Raw genomic sequence first — 19,398 nt, 5'->3', positions numbered from 1 at the left:
CAATTGAAAACATGCTGATCAAATTTATCTGAACCAATACCTGTTCTGCATGTGTAGATATGTAGATTAGTTCTTAACCTTAGGTTATTAGTTTTACCAATGTATGTTGTTTTTCCATCGCATCTATTACATGATAGAAAATAAATAATATTTTTTGAATTACATGGTATTGAAGTTTTAATGTACCATACTTTACCAGATGATGTGGTAAAATGGTTAACAAACTGAAGATACATTGAACATAACTTACAACGTTTTGATATGCATTTTAAAACCTTGCATTCATCGTTAATAAAAACTGGTTTCTTATTAAAATGAATGGAAAACTAGCAATTTTTATGTGTTACCGAAAATTCACAAATCTAATGCAATAGAAAATTTTATAAAGAATATAATAAGGAATATATTGAATTTTTATGCCCCGATGATCTGAATGGAAGACCAATAGTTGGGGGTTCTTTTTCGCCTACCCAGCGCCTTAGTGAGCTCGTTGAAAAAATCTTATCACCTCTTGTACCAAAATTAACCACATATATAAAAGATGATTGGCATTTCATTAGAGTACAACCTAACAATATGGAGTACCAAAATACTACTTTATACAGTGTTGATATTTCTAATCTTTATACTAGTATTTCTCATGAACTAGGTTTAGAAGCGATTAAATTTTGGATAAGTAAATTACGTGATGATATACCTATCAGATTTTTGAAAGCTTTTATTTTAGAAAGCGTGAATTTTGTTTTAAAGAACAATAATTTTACTTTTAATGATGAGTTTTTCAATCAACAAATCGGAACAGCTATGGGAACAAAAATGGCTCCACCATATGCTTGTTTAGTAGTAGGATATCTTGAAGAAGTGAAATTATTTCCTAAAGTTTTACCTATTTTCTTCAATAAAATTGAATGCGAGAATATTCAAAACATCTTTAAAAGATACATGGATGATGGTTTTGTCGCTTTATTAAAATTAATTAATGTTAATTTGCTGTTAAAGTGTCTCAATTCTTTACATCCCGATATTAAATATACAGAAGAACAATCTAAAATTTCATATACGAATACCACACGGTACTAATTTTTAAACTTTTTAGATATAACAGTTATTCTACATGATAACAATATTATCGAAACAGATATTTTTTATAAACCTACAAACTCCCATGATCTAAATTACAAAAGCCATCACCCTAAACACACAAAGGAAAATATACCTTTTACATTAGCTAAACGAATCATTTGTTTCGTATCTAATCCAATAAAAATGGAAATCAGACTTCAACAACTAAAACAATTTTTAGTTCGATGCAATTACCGAGTAAAAATCATTAATAATGGAATCTTTAAAGCTCGACTACAGGGACCAGCACCTCAAAAAAGAGAAAAGAACAAAATTATACCTTTTGTAACTACAAATTTTGCAAATGATAATTTTGAAAATTTGTTAACTACTCTACATGGTATTTTGAAACTATCTGTTTTAGACAATAAATTAAAATCAGTTTTTGAAAACTCTTCTATTGTACTATCACAACGCCAACCGAAAAATATTTTAAGACACATTAGTACATCAAGTTTTAATAAAAAACCACTTTTTATTAAAACTTGATGTACTAATGTGGCCTTCTGTGAGAAGAAATTTTTTAAATATTTGTCAAAATTTAAATAATAAATATATTTTACTCATCTTAGTTTGAATATTTTTTTTTTTTGTTACCTGGAACATTTACTCATATATATATATATATATATATATATATATATATATATATATATATATATATATATATATATATATATATATATATATATATATATTTGAGATGTTTAAACTCAATTCTGTTTGTTTTTACAGGAACAACTTTTAAAACTTTTTTATTTAATATGTTAATGTGAATTAATGATTATAAAATATAAAAATTGTATCGAAGTAAATGTGACAGTGACAGTGATACTAAGAATCCTTCAAAACTACTAAAAAATAAATTATTGTATTTTATGTTTAAGCAACAAAAATTTACTGAAACATTAATTGGAAAAAGTTGAAAAATGTTAATTTTAAATTTTTTATTCCGATAATATTGCAACTTCAATTTTTTTAAAACTCTTTACTTAAATTTTTTTCTATTTTTCAATAACTGCTAATAATTCAGTTCTAAAACAAATAAGTACGTTTTTATTAAAAATTAGGATTTGAAAGATAATGAAAAAATTGCTTCAAAATCTTATTGCAGTATATTAAACAAACTTCTTACAGTAAGCTTTTTACAGTAAACAAATTTTTCCAGTTTTAATAAGATATCTCAATATGATGCTTGCATTGCAAAACCAAATATATAAGAAATTTGTACATTAATACACCTTCTTCCGCAATTCGCAATACGCTTTTTTGAGTACCCTCCACCATCTTAAAAGTACCTACGCTTTTAACCTATTTATCTAACATTTTATTATATTTTTTTTTAATTTAGTGTCTCCTTTCTTTTATAATTGACCCACTGCCCTCCCATCTCATATACGCCATTTGTCGACCTCCTCTTCCCCTCCGAGCGTACGTACTTTATGGACGATCCCTAAATCAGCTGATCAAATATGATAAGCTGATCTTTGGTGTTGATACTTACAAAGTTTTGAGGGAATGTCTTCTTAAAATAGTTTTCAACCAATTAGCAAGAGCTCCAAGATCGTGTTAAAGCATTTGTCTAATATGCCCGGAGACATACAAACACTTAAGCTAGTCAGTATTTATGTAACTTCTTTGTAAAAATACTCTTTCGAAGCACATAAATTTCATCGACAAGGATGTGGTATAATACTGATGTTGTGTTAAGGATAACTTTAAATGGAAATGTTTAAAATCTAAAAGACTATGAGAAAATTTTTCTTTTGTGTTTGATAAGATGAAAATCAAAAGTTTTCTTGTATTCAATGCAACTAAAAAAGTTGATCTAACTGAAATGGCACTTTTGATGAGTTTAAAAATAAATTTGAAACTTTGACAAAATATTTAATTGTTTATTAGAGGGATATTTTCATCCTTCTGACATGCATTTGGATCTTTTGCTTCTAGTAACTTTAAAGAGATTCCAAAGTTTTAACATATTCTGAAAAAAGAATCCATTTTTTAAATTAAAATTTCACTCTATGGTAGCAGATATTAATACAAATTGTTAATCGTTTATGATTCATCTTGTTAAGAATTCACTGTGAACAAGAGAGACCGCCAGGTTTTATGTCGTGTCACTCAACCAAAACGTTTTTCATTAGTTTAGTATTCTATCAAGTGATACAAATAACTTTTACTTATACTTATTTAAGAATCAAATACTGTGAAATCAATTTAAAAAAAAAATCAAAAAAACGTTTACAATAACTTTTTCTGAAGATTGCATTTTAAATTACATTTTTCTCAAAATTAGATATTTTTTTAAAAACCATGTCATTTGAAACAAGACACCCGTGTTATTTTTAGGATTTAATTAATGTTTTAATCATTAGCTAGCAGCAGCCATTTTCATTTAAATTTTGTTTAATAAACGAAAATAGCTATTGCTAGCTCATCGACTGCTGTCTTTGAACGAAATGACTTTTGCTGCTGCTGGGAATTTTTTGGAGCGAGGTCCAAGTCTTTATACCCTGTAAATTCTACAATAGGAGATCTGATGAAGCTGTATATATATATCCTGGGTATTCCCTTGAAATTTGTAATTACCCAACTGTAGTTTTCTCTAGTTGTAGAAGAAACCTTTACTTGATGAAGTCGGGAAATAAACCTAGAGGCTCGTGGGGAGAGAGAGTATCAAAGGTAATTCTCATATTTAAAAAATAAAAATATTTTCTAAACTCAATAACTTTATTAAAGTGTTATTACAAAGTAAGGCTATTAATCTCTAAAAAATTTATTGTTTTTTTTTTACCTTTTTATTAAAAAAACCATACCACTATTTATATTAAATCGTTTATTGTAATGAAGCATTTATCTTTATATATTTATGTATTTAAATACCACTTTTGAAGGTTGAATGGAAAACGCTGACCAGGAATTCAGCTTCAATACTCCAAAGTAGTGAAACAGAACCAATCATATCTTCTTCACCAGATAACTTAAAGCTCTGTGGAAAATGTTTCTCAATGTTAGCACCTGGACACACCCACAACTGTTCTTCTTCAGTTGCTGTAACAAACTTGATCTCTCTTGTTAAGAGTTTGGGAAGCATTCAAGCTGAACAAGTTGCTTCAGCTTTATTAAAAGATAAGATGAAAGCTGACTGCATTCCAAAAGGAGCAACTTTTTCTTTATCAACTGGTGCAAACCCATTGGTTGTAGCTGTTGGATGTCCTGCCAATAAGGCAAATCGAAAAACAGTAAAATTTCATTGTTCATTGTAATGAAGCATTAAACTTTATATAATTATTTATTTAAATACCAAGTTTGAATATACCCTATGCAGGCTTAAATTTAGAATGAATAGCTTCTCATCATCAAGCCAGTCATCAAATTCATGCCAAATATCTATAAGCAGACATCCTAAAGTAGATACAGCTCCAATCAAAAGATGCAATCCAGGAGGTGGTATTAAATGCTGGATTAGAGTATCTGGATTCTCCTCTAGGTAGAGAATCCTTGGATATATCACATTCATATAATGTTGCATGTTAGATTTCTTGGAGTTATTTTCCACAACATATTTTTCATTAATCCAATAATCTAGACTCCCAAGAGTTCTTAGTTTTCCACACTCTTCATTTCTCAACCCTTCACACCACAGGCAAGCTCTTTTTCCTGCATGGCTTGACAGACCAAACACAGCGTTGGCACACTTTAAATCAAATGCTGCAAAAAACTTGACATCTTGCATATTGAGTTTTTCTAATATTATTCTTGAGTTATGGTTTGTATCAGGAATATCTTCAACTATTGCAAGAATTTGACAACGCTGAACACCACTATTCATGTGAATTGCAGACTTTTTACTTTCATTTGCATCAAAGACATTGATTATAACTTTCAAAAAAGATCCTCCACCATCCATAGAAATTTGTACAAATGCTGAATGAAGGTCTAGAGCACGTTGATTTATCAAATTCAGTATAAAAGTTGATGCCTCTTGAACATACACAAGATCCTTTGAAACTTTTCCATTTTCACTGTCTAGGAAACCTATCTCTAAAAATATTTAAATAATGTCATTATTTATTTATACACTAAAAAATAGCCTTCACATTCAACGACTTGTTGAAGCATCTCCAGATTGGGAAAACTTAGGGATTAAAGCTTTAACACAAAAAAAAATTAAATGCATATTACACAAAAAAGATATCAATAATTTCTAATTTATATTATAGTCAATTTAATATTAGCTGCACTTAGTTTAAAAAAAAAATTGCTTAACTTATAATGGTTTCACATTGCGTAGATACAATATTTGTATGTCATTACAAACTCATGGTGGAGGATTTCTTTCTCTTTACATATAAAATATATTCATACAAAAGGTTAGAACTTTCTGAAAGTGCACTTTTGTGATTAATACTTATAAATTACCTTTTCTACATTATAAAAATGTGATAGGGATTCCTCAAGATCATTCAATTTGCCAAAATTATTAGGTTCTACAGCAGTCTTATTCCCTAATCCCTTCCGAAGAGAAGATATTAACTTTTTGATGTCGTTAATAGAAAGTTCCAATATTACTTGAAGTTCTTTTATAACCTGTAAAGATATTTATTTTACTGTTTTTCGATTTGCCTTATTGGCAGGACATCCAACAGCTACAACCAATGGGTTTGCACCAGTTGATAAAGAAAAAGTTGCTCCTTTTGGAATGCAGTCAGCTTTCATCTTATCTTTTAATAAAGCTGAAGCAACTTGTTCAGCTTGAATGCTTCCCAAACTCTTAACAAGAGAGATCAAGTTTGTTACAGCAACTGAAGAAGAACAGTTGTGGGTGTGTCCAGGTGCTAACATTGAGAAACATTTTCCACAGAGCTTTAAGTTATCTGGTGAAGAAGATATGATTGGTTCTGTTTCACTACTTTGGAGTATTGAAGCTGAATTCCTGGTCAGCGTTTTCCATTCAACCTTCAAAAGTGGTATTTAAATACATAAATATATAAAGATAAATGCTTCATTACAATAAACGATTTAATATAAATAGTGGTATGGTTTTTTTAATAAAAAGGTAAAAAAAAAACAATAAATTTTTTAGAGATTAATAGCCTTACTTTGTAATAACACTTTAATAAAGTTATTGAGTTTAGAAAATATTTTTATTTTTTAAATAATTTTTAGCTAATGATTAAAACATTAATTAAATCCTAAAAATAACACGGGTGTCTTGTTTCAAATGACATGGTTTTTTAAAAAATATCTAATTTTGAGAAAAATGTAATTTAAAATGCAATCTTCAGAAAAAGTTATTGTAAACGTTTTTTTGATTTTTTTTTTAAATTGATTTCACAGTATTTGATTCTTAAATAAGTATAAGTAAAAGTTATTTGTATCACTTGATAGAAGACACCCGTTGTTTAATGTTATTCTTGCATAAGACTTACGCTTTTTCATTACCCGCAATTTTTGTCGTCATTACGACGACTTTTTTTTACCGATTTTTTAGTAGCTTTTTGAAGCATTTATTTAAGGTTTTTAATTATCATTTTTAACATGTTAAGACGCGATTTTGATTTAAAAAACATTTTTAATGATCAATATAAACTAATACTAAACTAATAAAAAAAGTTTTGGTTGAGTGACACGACATAAAACCTGGCGGTCTCTCTGGTTCACAGTTTATTACAAAAATTTTATGGTTAGCAGTATTTATTGGAGATATTTGATGTTAAAGCTAATGTCTCAATTTTTTTTTTTTTATTCTTTTATATTCATAAATTTTGTTGTTGTTTAACAACACCATTTTAGGCAAAATTATTTTTGTTTATTTACTTAAATTAAAGTATTAATAAAGAAAAATGATGATGATATGATATGATGGCAATGATTATCATGATGATTATGATGTGGTTGGGACAATCATGATTGTGATGATCATTTTTTTTTTTTATCTTACATAAATATGATTTTATGAATCTTAAAATTTTAAGTCATTAAATCCTTTTTTTTTATATAAGATTTTTTTTTATATAAGATCTTGTGATGATGTGGTTACATTAAATGTTTATGAATGGGATCTTAGCATGTTTTATGATCTTGTTGGTCTTTAAATTAGGCATAAATTCAGAGAAGAACATATTTAATTTATTCACAAACAAAATTGCTTCTAAAATTAGCTGTAGAAGTAAGGTTGCATACTTTTCTAAATCAAAAAGAGTAAAAAGTGTTTTCTTTAATGATCTTGGTATTTGAATTTTTTAGGTTTGAATATTGCTAGTGATCGACCACGGCCTATATTACACGGCCGTGTATGTTACATTTTAGAGGCCGATTCTAAGAGGCCTATATATAAAAAAAGACTGGCTGCGCAACTATAGAGAAAACATTATTATATCTTGTCTAGACTAATTAGATGGTAATAATATATTATTACGAATACCAATATAATATTAGGAGTAAAAAGTATTCACAATTAATTGGAGTTTTGTGTTTTTATACATGCGATTTGTGTATTTATAAACATATATATCTATGTATATTAAATATATATTTGTATTTATAATATATATTTTTATATATTTGTATATTACACATTTAAATTGACAACACTGGGAACTTACAAAAAAAAGGTTGACATTTGTGTTCTTTTATATATTTTTTCATGTTATTATATATTTATGTTTTTTGTTTTTTTATATGTGTAATTTTCTCTTTGTCTACTTTAAAAATTTTTAACAGCATCTTTTTGTACAGTGGCATTGATTACCTTCTCCTAATTTAAAAAAAAAATTAATTGTAATTTTAGAAGCAAACTGAAACCCCCAATTTTTGTGTAAATTGCAAGTAAAAAAAACTGTTAGAAAGTATTTTCATAAAACAAAGCTTGATAAATTTTTTGACATTAGCACCTTGTTTAGTTATTAATTTTGAAAAATTATCTAAGACTGCAAAGCATCCAAATGTGAAATTCTTAAGTGAAAGTAAAGGCACAGTAAGACCATCTTGTAAAAGTATTTGTAGATATGGACAAGTATTTGTATAGTTTGCATCTGTAGCAAGCATAGAATGCAATCGTTACATGTGCTTCTTTTTATCCATTTCTTTGCTATATAACCAGCAATTGTTGTTGCAATTTCTTCTGTTTCAGGTAAAAGAGTTAATTCTGATATCTCATTTGAGTTTAAATCTAATGCTATTAGTAATTCATCATTAATTGGGTTGTCATAATTATTCTTTAAATCTTCATCCCAAAAATTTAAATTCTCCTTAATTAAAGTCTGACATGCTAAAATAATTCCTGAATGTTGAACTTCTATTAAATTTACTAGAAATCTCACACCACTCATATGTCGATATTGAGAAAATCCCACCACTCATCTGTCGATATTGGGAAAATCCCACCACTCATCTGTCGATATTGAGAAAATCCCACCACTCATCTGTCGATATTGAGAAAATCCCACCACTCATCTGTTGATATTGAGAAAATCCCACCACTCATATGTCGATGTTGATAAAATGCCACCACTCATCTGTCGATGTTGAGAAAATACCACCACTCATCTGTCGATATTGAGAAAATACCGCCACTCATCTGTCGATAATGAGAAAATCCCACCACTCATCTGTCGATATTGGGAAAATCCCACCACTCATCTGTCGATATTGAGAAAATTCCGCCACTCATCTGTCAATATTGAGAAAATCCCACCACTCATCTGTCGATAATGAGAAAATCCCACCACTCATCTGTCGATATTGAGAAAATCCCAGCACTCATCTGTCGATATTGAGAAAATTCCACCACTCATCTGTCAATATTGAGAAAATCCCACCACTCATCTGTCGATAATGAGAAAATCCCACCACTCATCTGTCGATGTTGAGAAAATCCCACCACTCATCTGTCGATATTGAGAAAATCCCACCACTCATCTGTCGATATTGAGAAAATCCCACCACTCATCTGTCGATATTGAGAAAATACCACCACTCATCTGTCGATATTGAGAAAATCCCACCACTCATCTGTCGATATTGAGAAAATCTATGCTCTATAGAGTCATTTTGAAATCATGAAGTAAGCACATGCAAAAATCCTTTTTCAATAAGCTCGCGCTTGAGAACGCAGAGATGTGATAAGAGCAGATGATGTTTGTTTTGATAAAGTAAAAAATTGAGTTTTCTGCCAAAGTTCAATCCCACCAGCTAGTTACCTTAAAAATGTGGTTTTAACATCATGAAAAATAATTGCATTACCAAGTTTATTAGCACTAAATTGTTGTTTTGAATTTGAAACAGTCCACCATTTTTGAAAAATGCTTAAAAAACCAGAAATGTCATTTGGTTCTAAAAAATAATTTTAAAAAATTGCAGTTGTTGATTCATCGAAAATCGACAGTGCAAGAGAAACAATTTACTTTTTATTATCAGGGTGAAGACTTTGATATGTAATTTTTGGAGTTTTTTTTTTAATTATTTTTATTTATTTAAAAATTTTTTAAATTATTTTTAATTATTTTTAAATTACTTTAATTTGTTCATCTTTAGAATGTAGAAGATAAAAATCTCTTCAATTAATATAACCAGCTGGGCAATTATAAACGTCATTTTTATATAAAATGTAAATGATGCTAAGACAAATTTTTTACTGTGTAATAAATTATTTTTGATATTTTTAACAATGTGAAAACTATCATAAAATAATATTAATTTAATATTCGGACCATCAGTATGATAAATAATTAAATTTGACTGATTACCAAATATGAAATGAACCAAACTAAATGCATTTACATTTACTTGATGATTGTTAGTAAAAACTCCACGAATATAGACAGAGAAAGAAAACTAATAGAATCTGATATTTGCACCAAAAACCATTTACCACTTATGGTATCTTCAGATACTGCTTTTATAACATAAGGAATAGATTTCTTTAAACTAACAATCATAAATGCTACAACTCATTTGTACAGAGTACCATTTTCATCTGCACCCAGATAGACCCTACTACAATATTGTACCTGTTTCTGAAGCTTTTTTGCATTTACAATTAGTTAAATATCTTCATGTAATGAACCTTTCTCACGAAACGTCTTAACAGCCTTTATTGCATTAACTACACCTTTTTTTTATATTTAATAAAGAAACTGAAGGTAATGGTAACGGTTATTTAAAATTTTATGTGCTTTTTAAGATGTATATATTAATAATAAAGTATGTCTGATCTTATCTGCAAAATATTGAAGTTGACCCTTTGCTTTATAGTATATTCTACTATTTATTTCTTCAAGTAGTATATTTCTATTAGCAGAGGCTATGTTTTTTAAGTACAATGCAAGATTTTCAGCATACTCAAACTAGGTAAATTGCCATTACGACCTTTAGTTAACCATGGAGGAAATGGAACATTATTTCCTTTTTATTGCAAAGCATAAAAAAGCATAAACAATGATCAATTATTATTGATTCAAGGACCGACGGAAAATGTGTAAACAATCAAATTTTAAATTGTAATAAATAACACAATTAAGATGTTTTTTAAATTGAAAACCTTTTGGTGAATGTTTACTGTTTAATTTGTTCGGTTTGTTATTTTATCATTTTTAGAAAAAGACTAAGTTCATCTCCTTGATAAATACGAGTTTTAGGAGGACTTCTTAAAGCAATAGGTGATAGTAGTGTGGTAGGCCGTTTAGCATTTGCTTGACAAAATTTCAGCAATAGTGTTTAAGTTCCAATTATACTTATATTTTATATCTCGAATAATGTACTTTTAATTTAAATGCTTTTTACATAAGACAGAATTTAGTAAATGCGGTTTACAAAACGAACCCAATAATTTAGCAACTGTTGATTTTTCAACGGAAAATGAATAGAAGCAACTTTTATATCTTCCAAAAGAACTGTTCTATCTAGTTTTACAGTCATATGCGACACACTTGTTAACCATGATATTCAGCAATGTCAATAATATTAAATTGTCTAAAATAGCATATATATGTATATAAATATATATATATATATATATACATATATATGTATATATATATATATATATATATATATATATATATATATATATATATATATATAATATATATATATATATTATATATATATATATATATATATATATATATATATATATATATATATATATATATATATATATATATATATATATATATATATATATATATATATATATATATATATATATATATATATATATATATATATAATATATATATATTAATATAATATGTATTAAAAGTTTTTTTTTAATATTGCACTGTTTTTTGTTGTTGCATAAATAGGCCTCTTAGAATCGGCCTCAAAAATGTAACATACACGGCCGTATGATATAGTAGGCAATGGATCGACTTAATTACGGAAATTATCATGGAAAAAGTTTGACAAGTTAGTATTACTGACAAGTAATACTAACTTGTCAAACTTTCTGCCCTGCCAAGGAAAAAAGCCGCTCCAAAATGATTGTTATCAAAATTGAACAATTATGACTTGAGCTATAATTATCTATTTTATATCATAACTTATTTGTATACTTAAAAGGTAACTTTTTTTAAACGAATTTAGTTTAGAAACTTAAATAGAATTTTGCGGTAAGCTTTTTATTTTTGTTCTTTATTGTGCATCTCTATAAGTTGGTTCTTAAAACAAAATTTTTGACAAATATTTGCTCACATCTTATTAATGTGTACTAAATAGTGAAATAACACTGGATTTATTTTGATTTAAAAATATTTTTCAAAATATTCTTAGATCTGTAGCAAACAGATCTTGAAACATTAAACGAGTCCCTAATATTATTTTTTTTAAAGTTATAAAGGTAGAACTTTAAAATTTCGACTTAGAGCCAATTATTAGAGTTTGTATCAATTTATAAGATACCAAAGAAATTTCTCTAATTTTCCCGATTTTGAAACAAACCGATTTTAAGTAGCTTATTTAAAAAAAAAATCCAAATAATAACAATCTTATGCTTTATTATTAACTATTTGGTTTTAAATAGTGTAGTTCGTTGAGATTAGCCAGGGTTCAGCTACGCTCTAAATATACTTAAAAATATTTACCTAATTTCCCTGTCTACCTATTTTTACATCAAAGCAAATTTTTATTATAAAATTTCTGCTACAAATTAGATCAAATTTTTAAACAGATTTTAATTTTCATCAAGATATTTTTAGCGTTCAAAAGATTAGTCCGTATGATAGTTAAATTGATAACAAACTAACAATTTCCAATGAAACATGAAAATGGCGGTTTTTAATTCTTTTTTAATTTTTCTACCTATGTCAAACTACTCGAAAGTTGTTAAAGGTTAAAAAACATTTAGGTACAGTGGCGTAGTGAGGTAGGGTGGGAATCACTTTTTATTAAAAATTATTGATTTAATAATTTACTCATTTTAATCCGATAACAATGATAACCAATACCTATTACCGTTACATCGCATCAGTTTTTTGGGGCAAAATATTTTAAGTAAATTTTTAAAATAAATTTGTGCACTACAAAAAAATAATATTTAAATAGTTCTTAAATAATTTAGAATATGGTTTCTGCATACAAAATAAACAAAGTTAATTATGTGATACCAAAAAAGGGGTTTTAGTTAAAAACAAATTTTTTGATAAATCGGGGCACTTAAATTTAACTAGGCTCTTAAATTTGTTGGTTTATTTTTTTAGTTTTGGTTAATTTTAAATTTTCTGTTAATTTAGATTTTTAATTCAGAATAAATTTCAAAATCTAATAAATTAAAAATTAAACCTTTTTTAGAACTTTTTGTATATGTATATATAATTATATACAAATAAAATTTTGTTGTAAATTGCATAAACTTGATGCACAAAACAATTACTATTATTATTTTCATTATTATATTTATTTTTTCTAATATCAAAACACAATATAAACATCTGCAAGGTGAACCCCAAAGTCTTTTTATAAAAAAAAATTTGATTAATTTTAGAAAATTTATCGAAAAAATTCGAGTAGCGAGTTTAGTGTTTTCATACTTCAGAAGGGGTAGGCACAATCATCTGAGCAGAGCAGATTGGCTGAGCAGATCATTCATATAGTACCAACAGCTGAGCAGATTATTAAATTAATCAGCCGAACTTTGTGTGATCAGCCGAATATTATGTGATATATGTGTGATCAGCCGAATGTTATGTGATATATGTGTGATGAGCCAAATATTATGTAATATATTTGTGATCAGCCGAATATTATGTGATATATTTGTGATCAGCCGAATAATGATCAACCGAATATAATGTGATCTATGTGTGATCAGCCGAATATTATTTGATATATGTGTGATCAGCCCAATAATGATCAGCCGAATATAATGTGATATATGTGTGATCAGCCGAATATTATGTGATATATGTGTGATCAGCCGAATGTTATGTGATATATGTGTGATCAGCCGAATAATGATCAGCCGAATATTATGTGATATATGTGTGATCAGCCGAATATTATGTGGTATATGTGAGATCAGCCGAATATTACGCGATACATTTGTGATCAGCCGAATAATGAACAGCCGAATATAATGTGATATATGTGTGATCAGCCGAATATTATGTGATATATGTGTGATCAGCCGAATGTTATGTGATATATGGGTGATCAGCCGAATAATGATAAGCCGAATATTATTTGATATATGTGTGATCAGCCGAATATTATGTGATATATGTGTGATCAGCCAAATATTATGTGATATATATGTGATCAGCCGAATATTATGTGATATATGTGTGATCAGTCGAAAATTATGTGAAATATTTGTGATCAGCCGAATAATGATCAGCCGAATATAATGTGATATATGTGTGATCAGCCGAATATTATGTGATATATGTGTGATCAGCTGAATAATGATCAGCCTAATATTATGTGATATATGTGTGATCAGCCGAATGTTATGTGATATATGTGTGATCAGCCAAATATTATGTGATATATGTGTGATCACCCGAATGTTATGTGATATATGTGTGATCAGCCGAGTACTATGCGATATATGTGTGATCAGCCGAATATTATGTGATATATGTGTGATCAGCCAATTATTATATGATATATGTGTGATCAGCCGAATGTTATGTGACATATGTGTGATTAGCCGAGTTCTATTTGATATATGTGTGATCAGCCGAATATTATGTGATATAGGGTGATCAGCCGAATAATGATCAGCCGAATATTATATGATAAATGTGTGATGAGCCGAATATTATGTGATATATGTGTGATCAGCCGAATAATGATCAGCCGAATATTATGTGATATATGTGTGATGAGCCGAACATTATGTGATATATGTGTGATCAGCCGAATAATGATCAGCCGAATATTATGTGATATATGTGTGATCAGCGAAATATTATGTGATATATGATTGATCAGCCGAATGTTATGTGATATATGTGTGAACAGCCGAATAATGATCAGCCGAATATTATGTGATATATGTGTGATGAGCCGAATATTATGTGATATATGTGTGATCAGCCGAATAATGATCAGCCGTTTATTATGTGATATATATGTATTACAATTCTGAAAGACAATGACCGTGAACAAACGCTGCAGACGATAGCATTGTTTGCTAGAAAGTTGTTGGCTATTTTTGCAACTGATACTGATACTTTGTGTTTTAGTTAAAGTTGCATTAGTTAAAGACTATTTGAAATAATTTGAAATGCTTTAACTACTTAATTTTACTTAAATTTATTTGTGTTTCATTATTGTAAATGTAAAGCTTTGTAACTAACAAAAAAACAGGTGTGTTGATATCGAACCGAACCGAACCCGCACTGTGCTTGAAGACATAACCGAACTCCAACAATAGATATCAATGAACCGAAACTTTAAAAAAAAGGGTTTATATTTTTTTTTTCGATAATTCACCTTCCTTAAGGCCCGAGGGGGCCACTACAATCGGGGAGGTTACTTTTTTTTTTGTTCGTGGTGCAACCCTCTCGCAACTCTTTAATCCGAAACACGAACCTTGACAAGCAAGTCCGCTGCGCGGATAAACTAAGTTGAGCGCGGTACTTCCAGGGACGTGGTGGGAGTCGAACTCCGAACCTCTCGCACACAAAGCGAGCGCTCTTACCACTACACCACTACCGCATAATATATATATATATATATATATATATATATATTTATATATATATATATATATATATATATATATATATATATATATATATATATATATATATAATAGTAAAATACACTACAAACTTAAAAAGCAATTAACCGATTTGGCAATATTTGGGATACATTGTTAATATGGAGCTCCATCACTGCACACTGTATACGAGCAAATTTTGAAATTGAATGTGTACACTCTTTGCTAGGAATTAGCTGTAAACTGCAATAGATGTTTATTTTACCATCTTTGCAATGCTGGTAGGCAACAGTTATCCAATTTCCTTTGGTTTCATCATTACAAATTTAAACATAACCACGTTTTGAAAGCGGAACACTGTTACACTGACCTGCAAAACACAGAATTGGGTCCTCTAAACCGTCAACATCGGGGAACTGTTGTTTACACAAAATCATTGCAGCATAAATAACCTTATCATTGAGAAGGCCATCTTGACTTGTGATTAGATTACGATCAGCAATGCTAACACTCGTTGTATTAAATTGAAGCCAATCGTCTACATCAACTGGAACCTAGAAAACAAAATATTATTGGTTTATATTATTAAAACTGAAAAACACATTGAGAATACGTTTAGCAAACCAATGTCAGTTCTATTATTGTAACTATTTGATACTACTAATGCTATTTTTACCTCCAGCAAAATATATGATTAACAATGCTTAGTGTGATTGCTTAGTCTAGTGACATAAGTTTAGTGACATTAGGATGTAGCTTAGTATGAATGTTATTATTAATATTTAATATTATAATTCATAATGACATTGTTAGTATAATTAGCAAACGGATTATATACCATGTTATAAACTGATTAGATATCATGATATCTTCATGAAGTGTAATAACTATTTTAGAAATATATTGATTTTTTAACCATTTATAGATTTCAATTATACATACAAGTTTCAAATTGAAGAACACTTCAATTTGAATTCTTATTTGGTGCACTTCTTGATAAAACTTGTTATAACAACCAACATTTGTTAAGAACAATAGTATAGCTGTTATAAACAACTTAGTTAACAACAACAGAATTTTGTAAATATTATTATGCTGTGACAAAAACTTCATACCCTGCTGCCGCTTGGTGTAAACGCTTGATATCTGTTAAATACACATACTTTGTAAACATTGCACACAGTGTGTGTTGCTTAGTAAGCAACACACAAACCCAATGTGCAATTAAGCACATAGTTAATTTAAACTAGTGCCTTGCTAGCTGATGAAAATAAACACAGATATACTTAGAATCTGAAAAATGAATAAATAGAATTGCATCACTTACAATACACTCCAATTCAACATTAACAATTGGTATCACATCTGAATAAAGTAACGACTGAAAATCAGATGAAACTAAAGAGGCAGAGGGTTGTCTTTTCTTTGGTACATATGCATCAACCAATTTTAATTGATTTTGCTTCCTTAAAAACAATAACATATTTAACAGAAAAACAATATATATGTTTAAAAAGAAACTTTAAAAATAAGAACAACACTTGAATATTAAAAAAAAGAATGAGACAATTGTAAATGTAAAAATACAAAACCAAAAAATACATTTTAGATTTCGCTAATGGGATTGCTGTAGAAATATTATCAGCGTTTAAATAATCAATACCAACTAAAGTTGGAGACACTTTTGCGTCATTATTTTGTATTAAGGAAAAGTCATCAAACCTACTCAAGTCCAAATTATTAATTGCACCAATTGCATCAGGTGCAGGGATAAAGTTAATATCTCCTGGTCTTGGTTTCTTCCTTCCCGATTTTTTGTCACCTTTTTTTCTAAAAAAAAAAGAGTTATTTTACGAATTTAATAGATTTTAGAGAGAAAAAAAGTCTAACTAGAATGTAATCAAACAAAAATTAAATAAACTTGCTACAGAAATTAGTAAAATTACCGTGAATTGCCTCGCAACTTGGTCAAATTCAAAACTCGCCTTTCACTACACTCAACACCTATGCTACGTTTGACTCCCAGTACATGACAGCACATTGTTGAAGAAGGGCATGTGCAACTTTCTTTTGGAAATAATTTCACCACATGTGCATTGCCATCTGGTCCAGAGACTGTAAAGACTTTGATGCTTGGATTATGAACTACTTTCAGCATGTTAGAAAGGACACTAATCGATGGTGGTACAAGCTGTTTCAATGATACATTGGCTGCTGCTTGCAGCTCCGCAATAACGAGCTCAGGATCTTCCAATTTAGGTACTTCATCAATGTTAACTGAAACAGAGAATAATTTAAGGTAATGAATATGCAGGGGTGTACTTTCATGGTCATCTGGTACCTTAATGATTTCATTACTTGTGATTATTTAAAAGAAACCTTTAAAAAATAATTAAATCTTTTTAAAAAAAATACTAGGTTTAAAATTAAATACACTACAGTGCACTATTTAATTTTACTAAACGTTATAAAAAGCAGCGGATTTTAATTAAAATAGACAATAAATTACAGCACTGTTGATTATTATAGTGGGCCACTCAAGTAAGACATAAAATTACACACCTGATATGTTGTATAGATTATGATGATGAATGTAATGTGCTATTGCACGATAGAAAAACGACTGCAAAAATAGCAACAATAAGTGACCACAAAAATCATAAATAAGTTTAAAACATGATTTAAATACATACTAGACAGGTGAGTATTTTCATTGAGAGTGTATGGTCCAAAGCCACTGAAGCTGCGTTTAATTTCGGTGAGATAAAAAGTTTGTAAACGGTGCATTGCTATAAGCATAGCATCAACTGGTGCCTCCTCCCATTCCTGAAATCTCTTTATTAGAGCGTTTAAAGATTCAGATATATTGTTTGTAACTAAACCTTCAATTAATCCAACTGATCTCAAATAGCCAATAAAAGCTATAGAAATACGAGCGCTCAAGTGGTTTTCAAAATAAACAACAAAGGCTTCACTCCAAGAAAGCTTCAATGTATCAATCTTCATTTGGAGCTGGCTTTCACTTTCACACTGTAAAAGTTCCTGGACTTGAGATTTGTATACACTTATTTCTTGTTTTCCAGCATTATGCTTCTTCAACCATATCTCAATATCTGACAAAATATGGTTAGAGCAAGTTACAAGATTCCATTTTGGTAATGCTTTTTCAATAGCCTTGCTTAGACCACTCTCTCCATCTGTTACTATTACAACATTATTTAAAATTGGGAGTTTCGTTTTGAGAGTTTTGAAAAAAAATTTATGGACTATATCAAATTTTCGATCGTGTAATAAAAAGGCTATAGGCATACATGGTTTTTCCACAAAATAACTCATTTGTGCCACTAAAATAGATAAATAAAAATCCCCTAAATTAAAAGTTGTATCATAAGAAAGAAATACTTGAGAACACATCACAAGTTGTTCTATGGATTTTTGTATTCCAAATGATACAGCCAAGTCCGGGTAAGTAGAGATTGTCCACACAAATCCAGGCATCATATAAGCTAGTTCGTGAAGAGTAACAAAAGAATCAACACTCCTTATATACTTGAATTGTCTAGGATTTCTAGGTTGAAACTGTATGGGCTCATCTTTGACATCAATAAGCATTTCTTTGTAATTCTTTGATTCAACAATAGCACTTCGCACTGATGAAGCTGTTGTTAGGAAATTAATAGCTTTTTTAGAGTTTCCTAAAATGCAATAAAATATAATTTAATTAGATATTAGAAATTTATGAAAAATATCTTTTAAACAAACATAAGATAGAACTGTTATTAAATAATATTTGCAAAGATTACCATGTGGCATAAAGACAGCAAGGTGATGGTTTCCCATATAATGAATAACAACAACATCTTTTTGACACAAATCTTTATAAACAAACTTCTGAAATACAGTTGATGTTCCAGTAGATGTCACTGTGGCATAGTGGAGCTTTGAATAAACTGGCGAACCACGTGGAATTTTACAGCATCCAGTTTGTTTTCATCTATATCCATCAGCGCGCCAGTCATCTAATAAATGAAATTAAAAAAGTTTTTCAAAACAAACAGAACAAATAATTACAAAAAATAAGGTAGGTGAGTAGCCTTAGCCCT

At 28.9% G+C, this 19,398-nt stretch overlaps 1 protein-coding gene across 1 annotated transcript; it reads right to left on the bottom strand.

The window, feature by feature from the left end:
* Nucleotides 1–15,452: 15,452 nt before the first annotated feature.
* Nucleotides 15,453–19,008, bottom strand: LOC136086115 (uncharacterized). Its single transcript, XM_065808386.1, has 5 exons — nucleotides 17,989–19,008; nucleotides 17,242–17,572; nucleotides 16,898–17,125; nucleotides 16,623–16,761; nucleotides 15,453–15,849 (listed from the first exon to the last, which is right to left on the bottom strand). The coding sequence occupies exons 1-5, from the start codon at nucleotides 18,905–18,907 to the stop codon at nucleotides 15,622–15,624; spliced, it is 1,845 nt and encodes a 614-aa protein (XP_065664458.1). The 5' UTR covers nucleotides 18,908–19,008; the 3' UTR covers nucleotides 15,453–15,621.
* Between the last annotated feature and the right edge of the window lie 390 nt (nucleotides 19,009–19,398).

The sequence above is a fragment of the Hydra vulgaris genome, chromosome 10 (assembly GCF_038396675.1).
Source record: "Hydra vulgaris chromosome 10, alternate assembly HydraT2T_AEP".
NCBI classification, from domain to species: Eukaryota; Metazoa; Cnidaria; class Hydrozoa; order Anthoathecata; family Hydridae; genus Hydra; species Hydra vulgaris.
The sequence above is the reverse complement of the archived record's forward strand: the minus strand, read 5'-3'. Positions and strand labels throughout refer to the sequence as shown.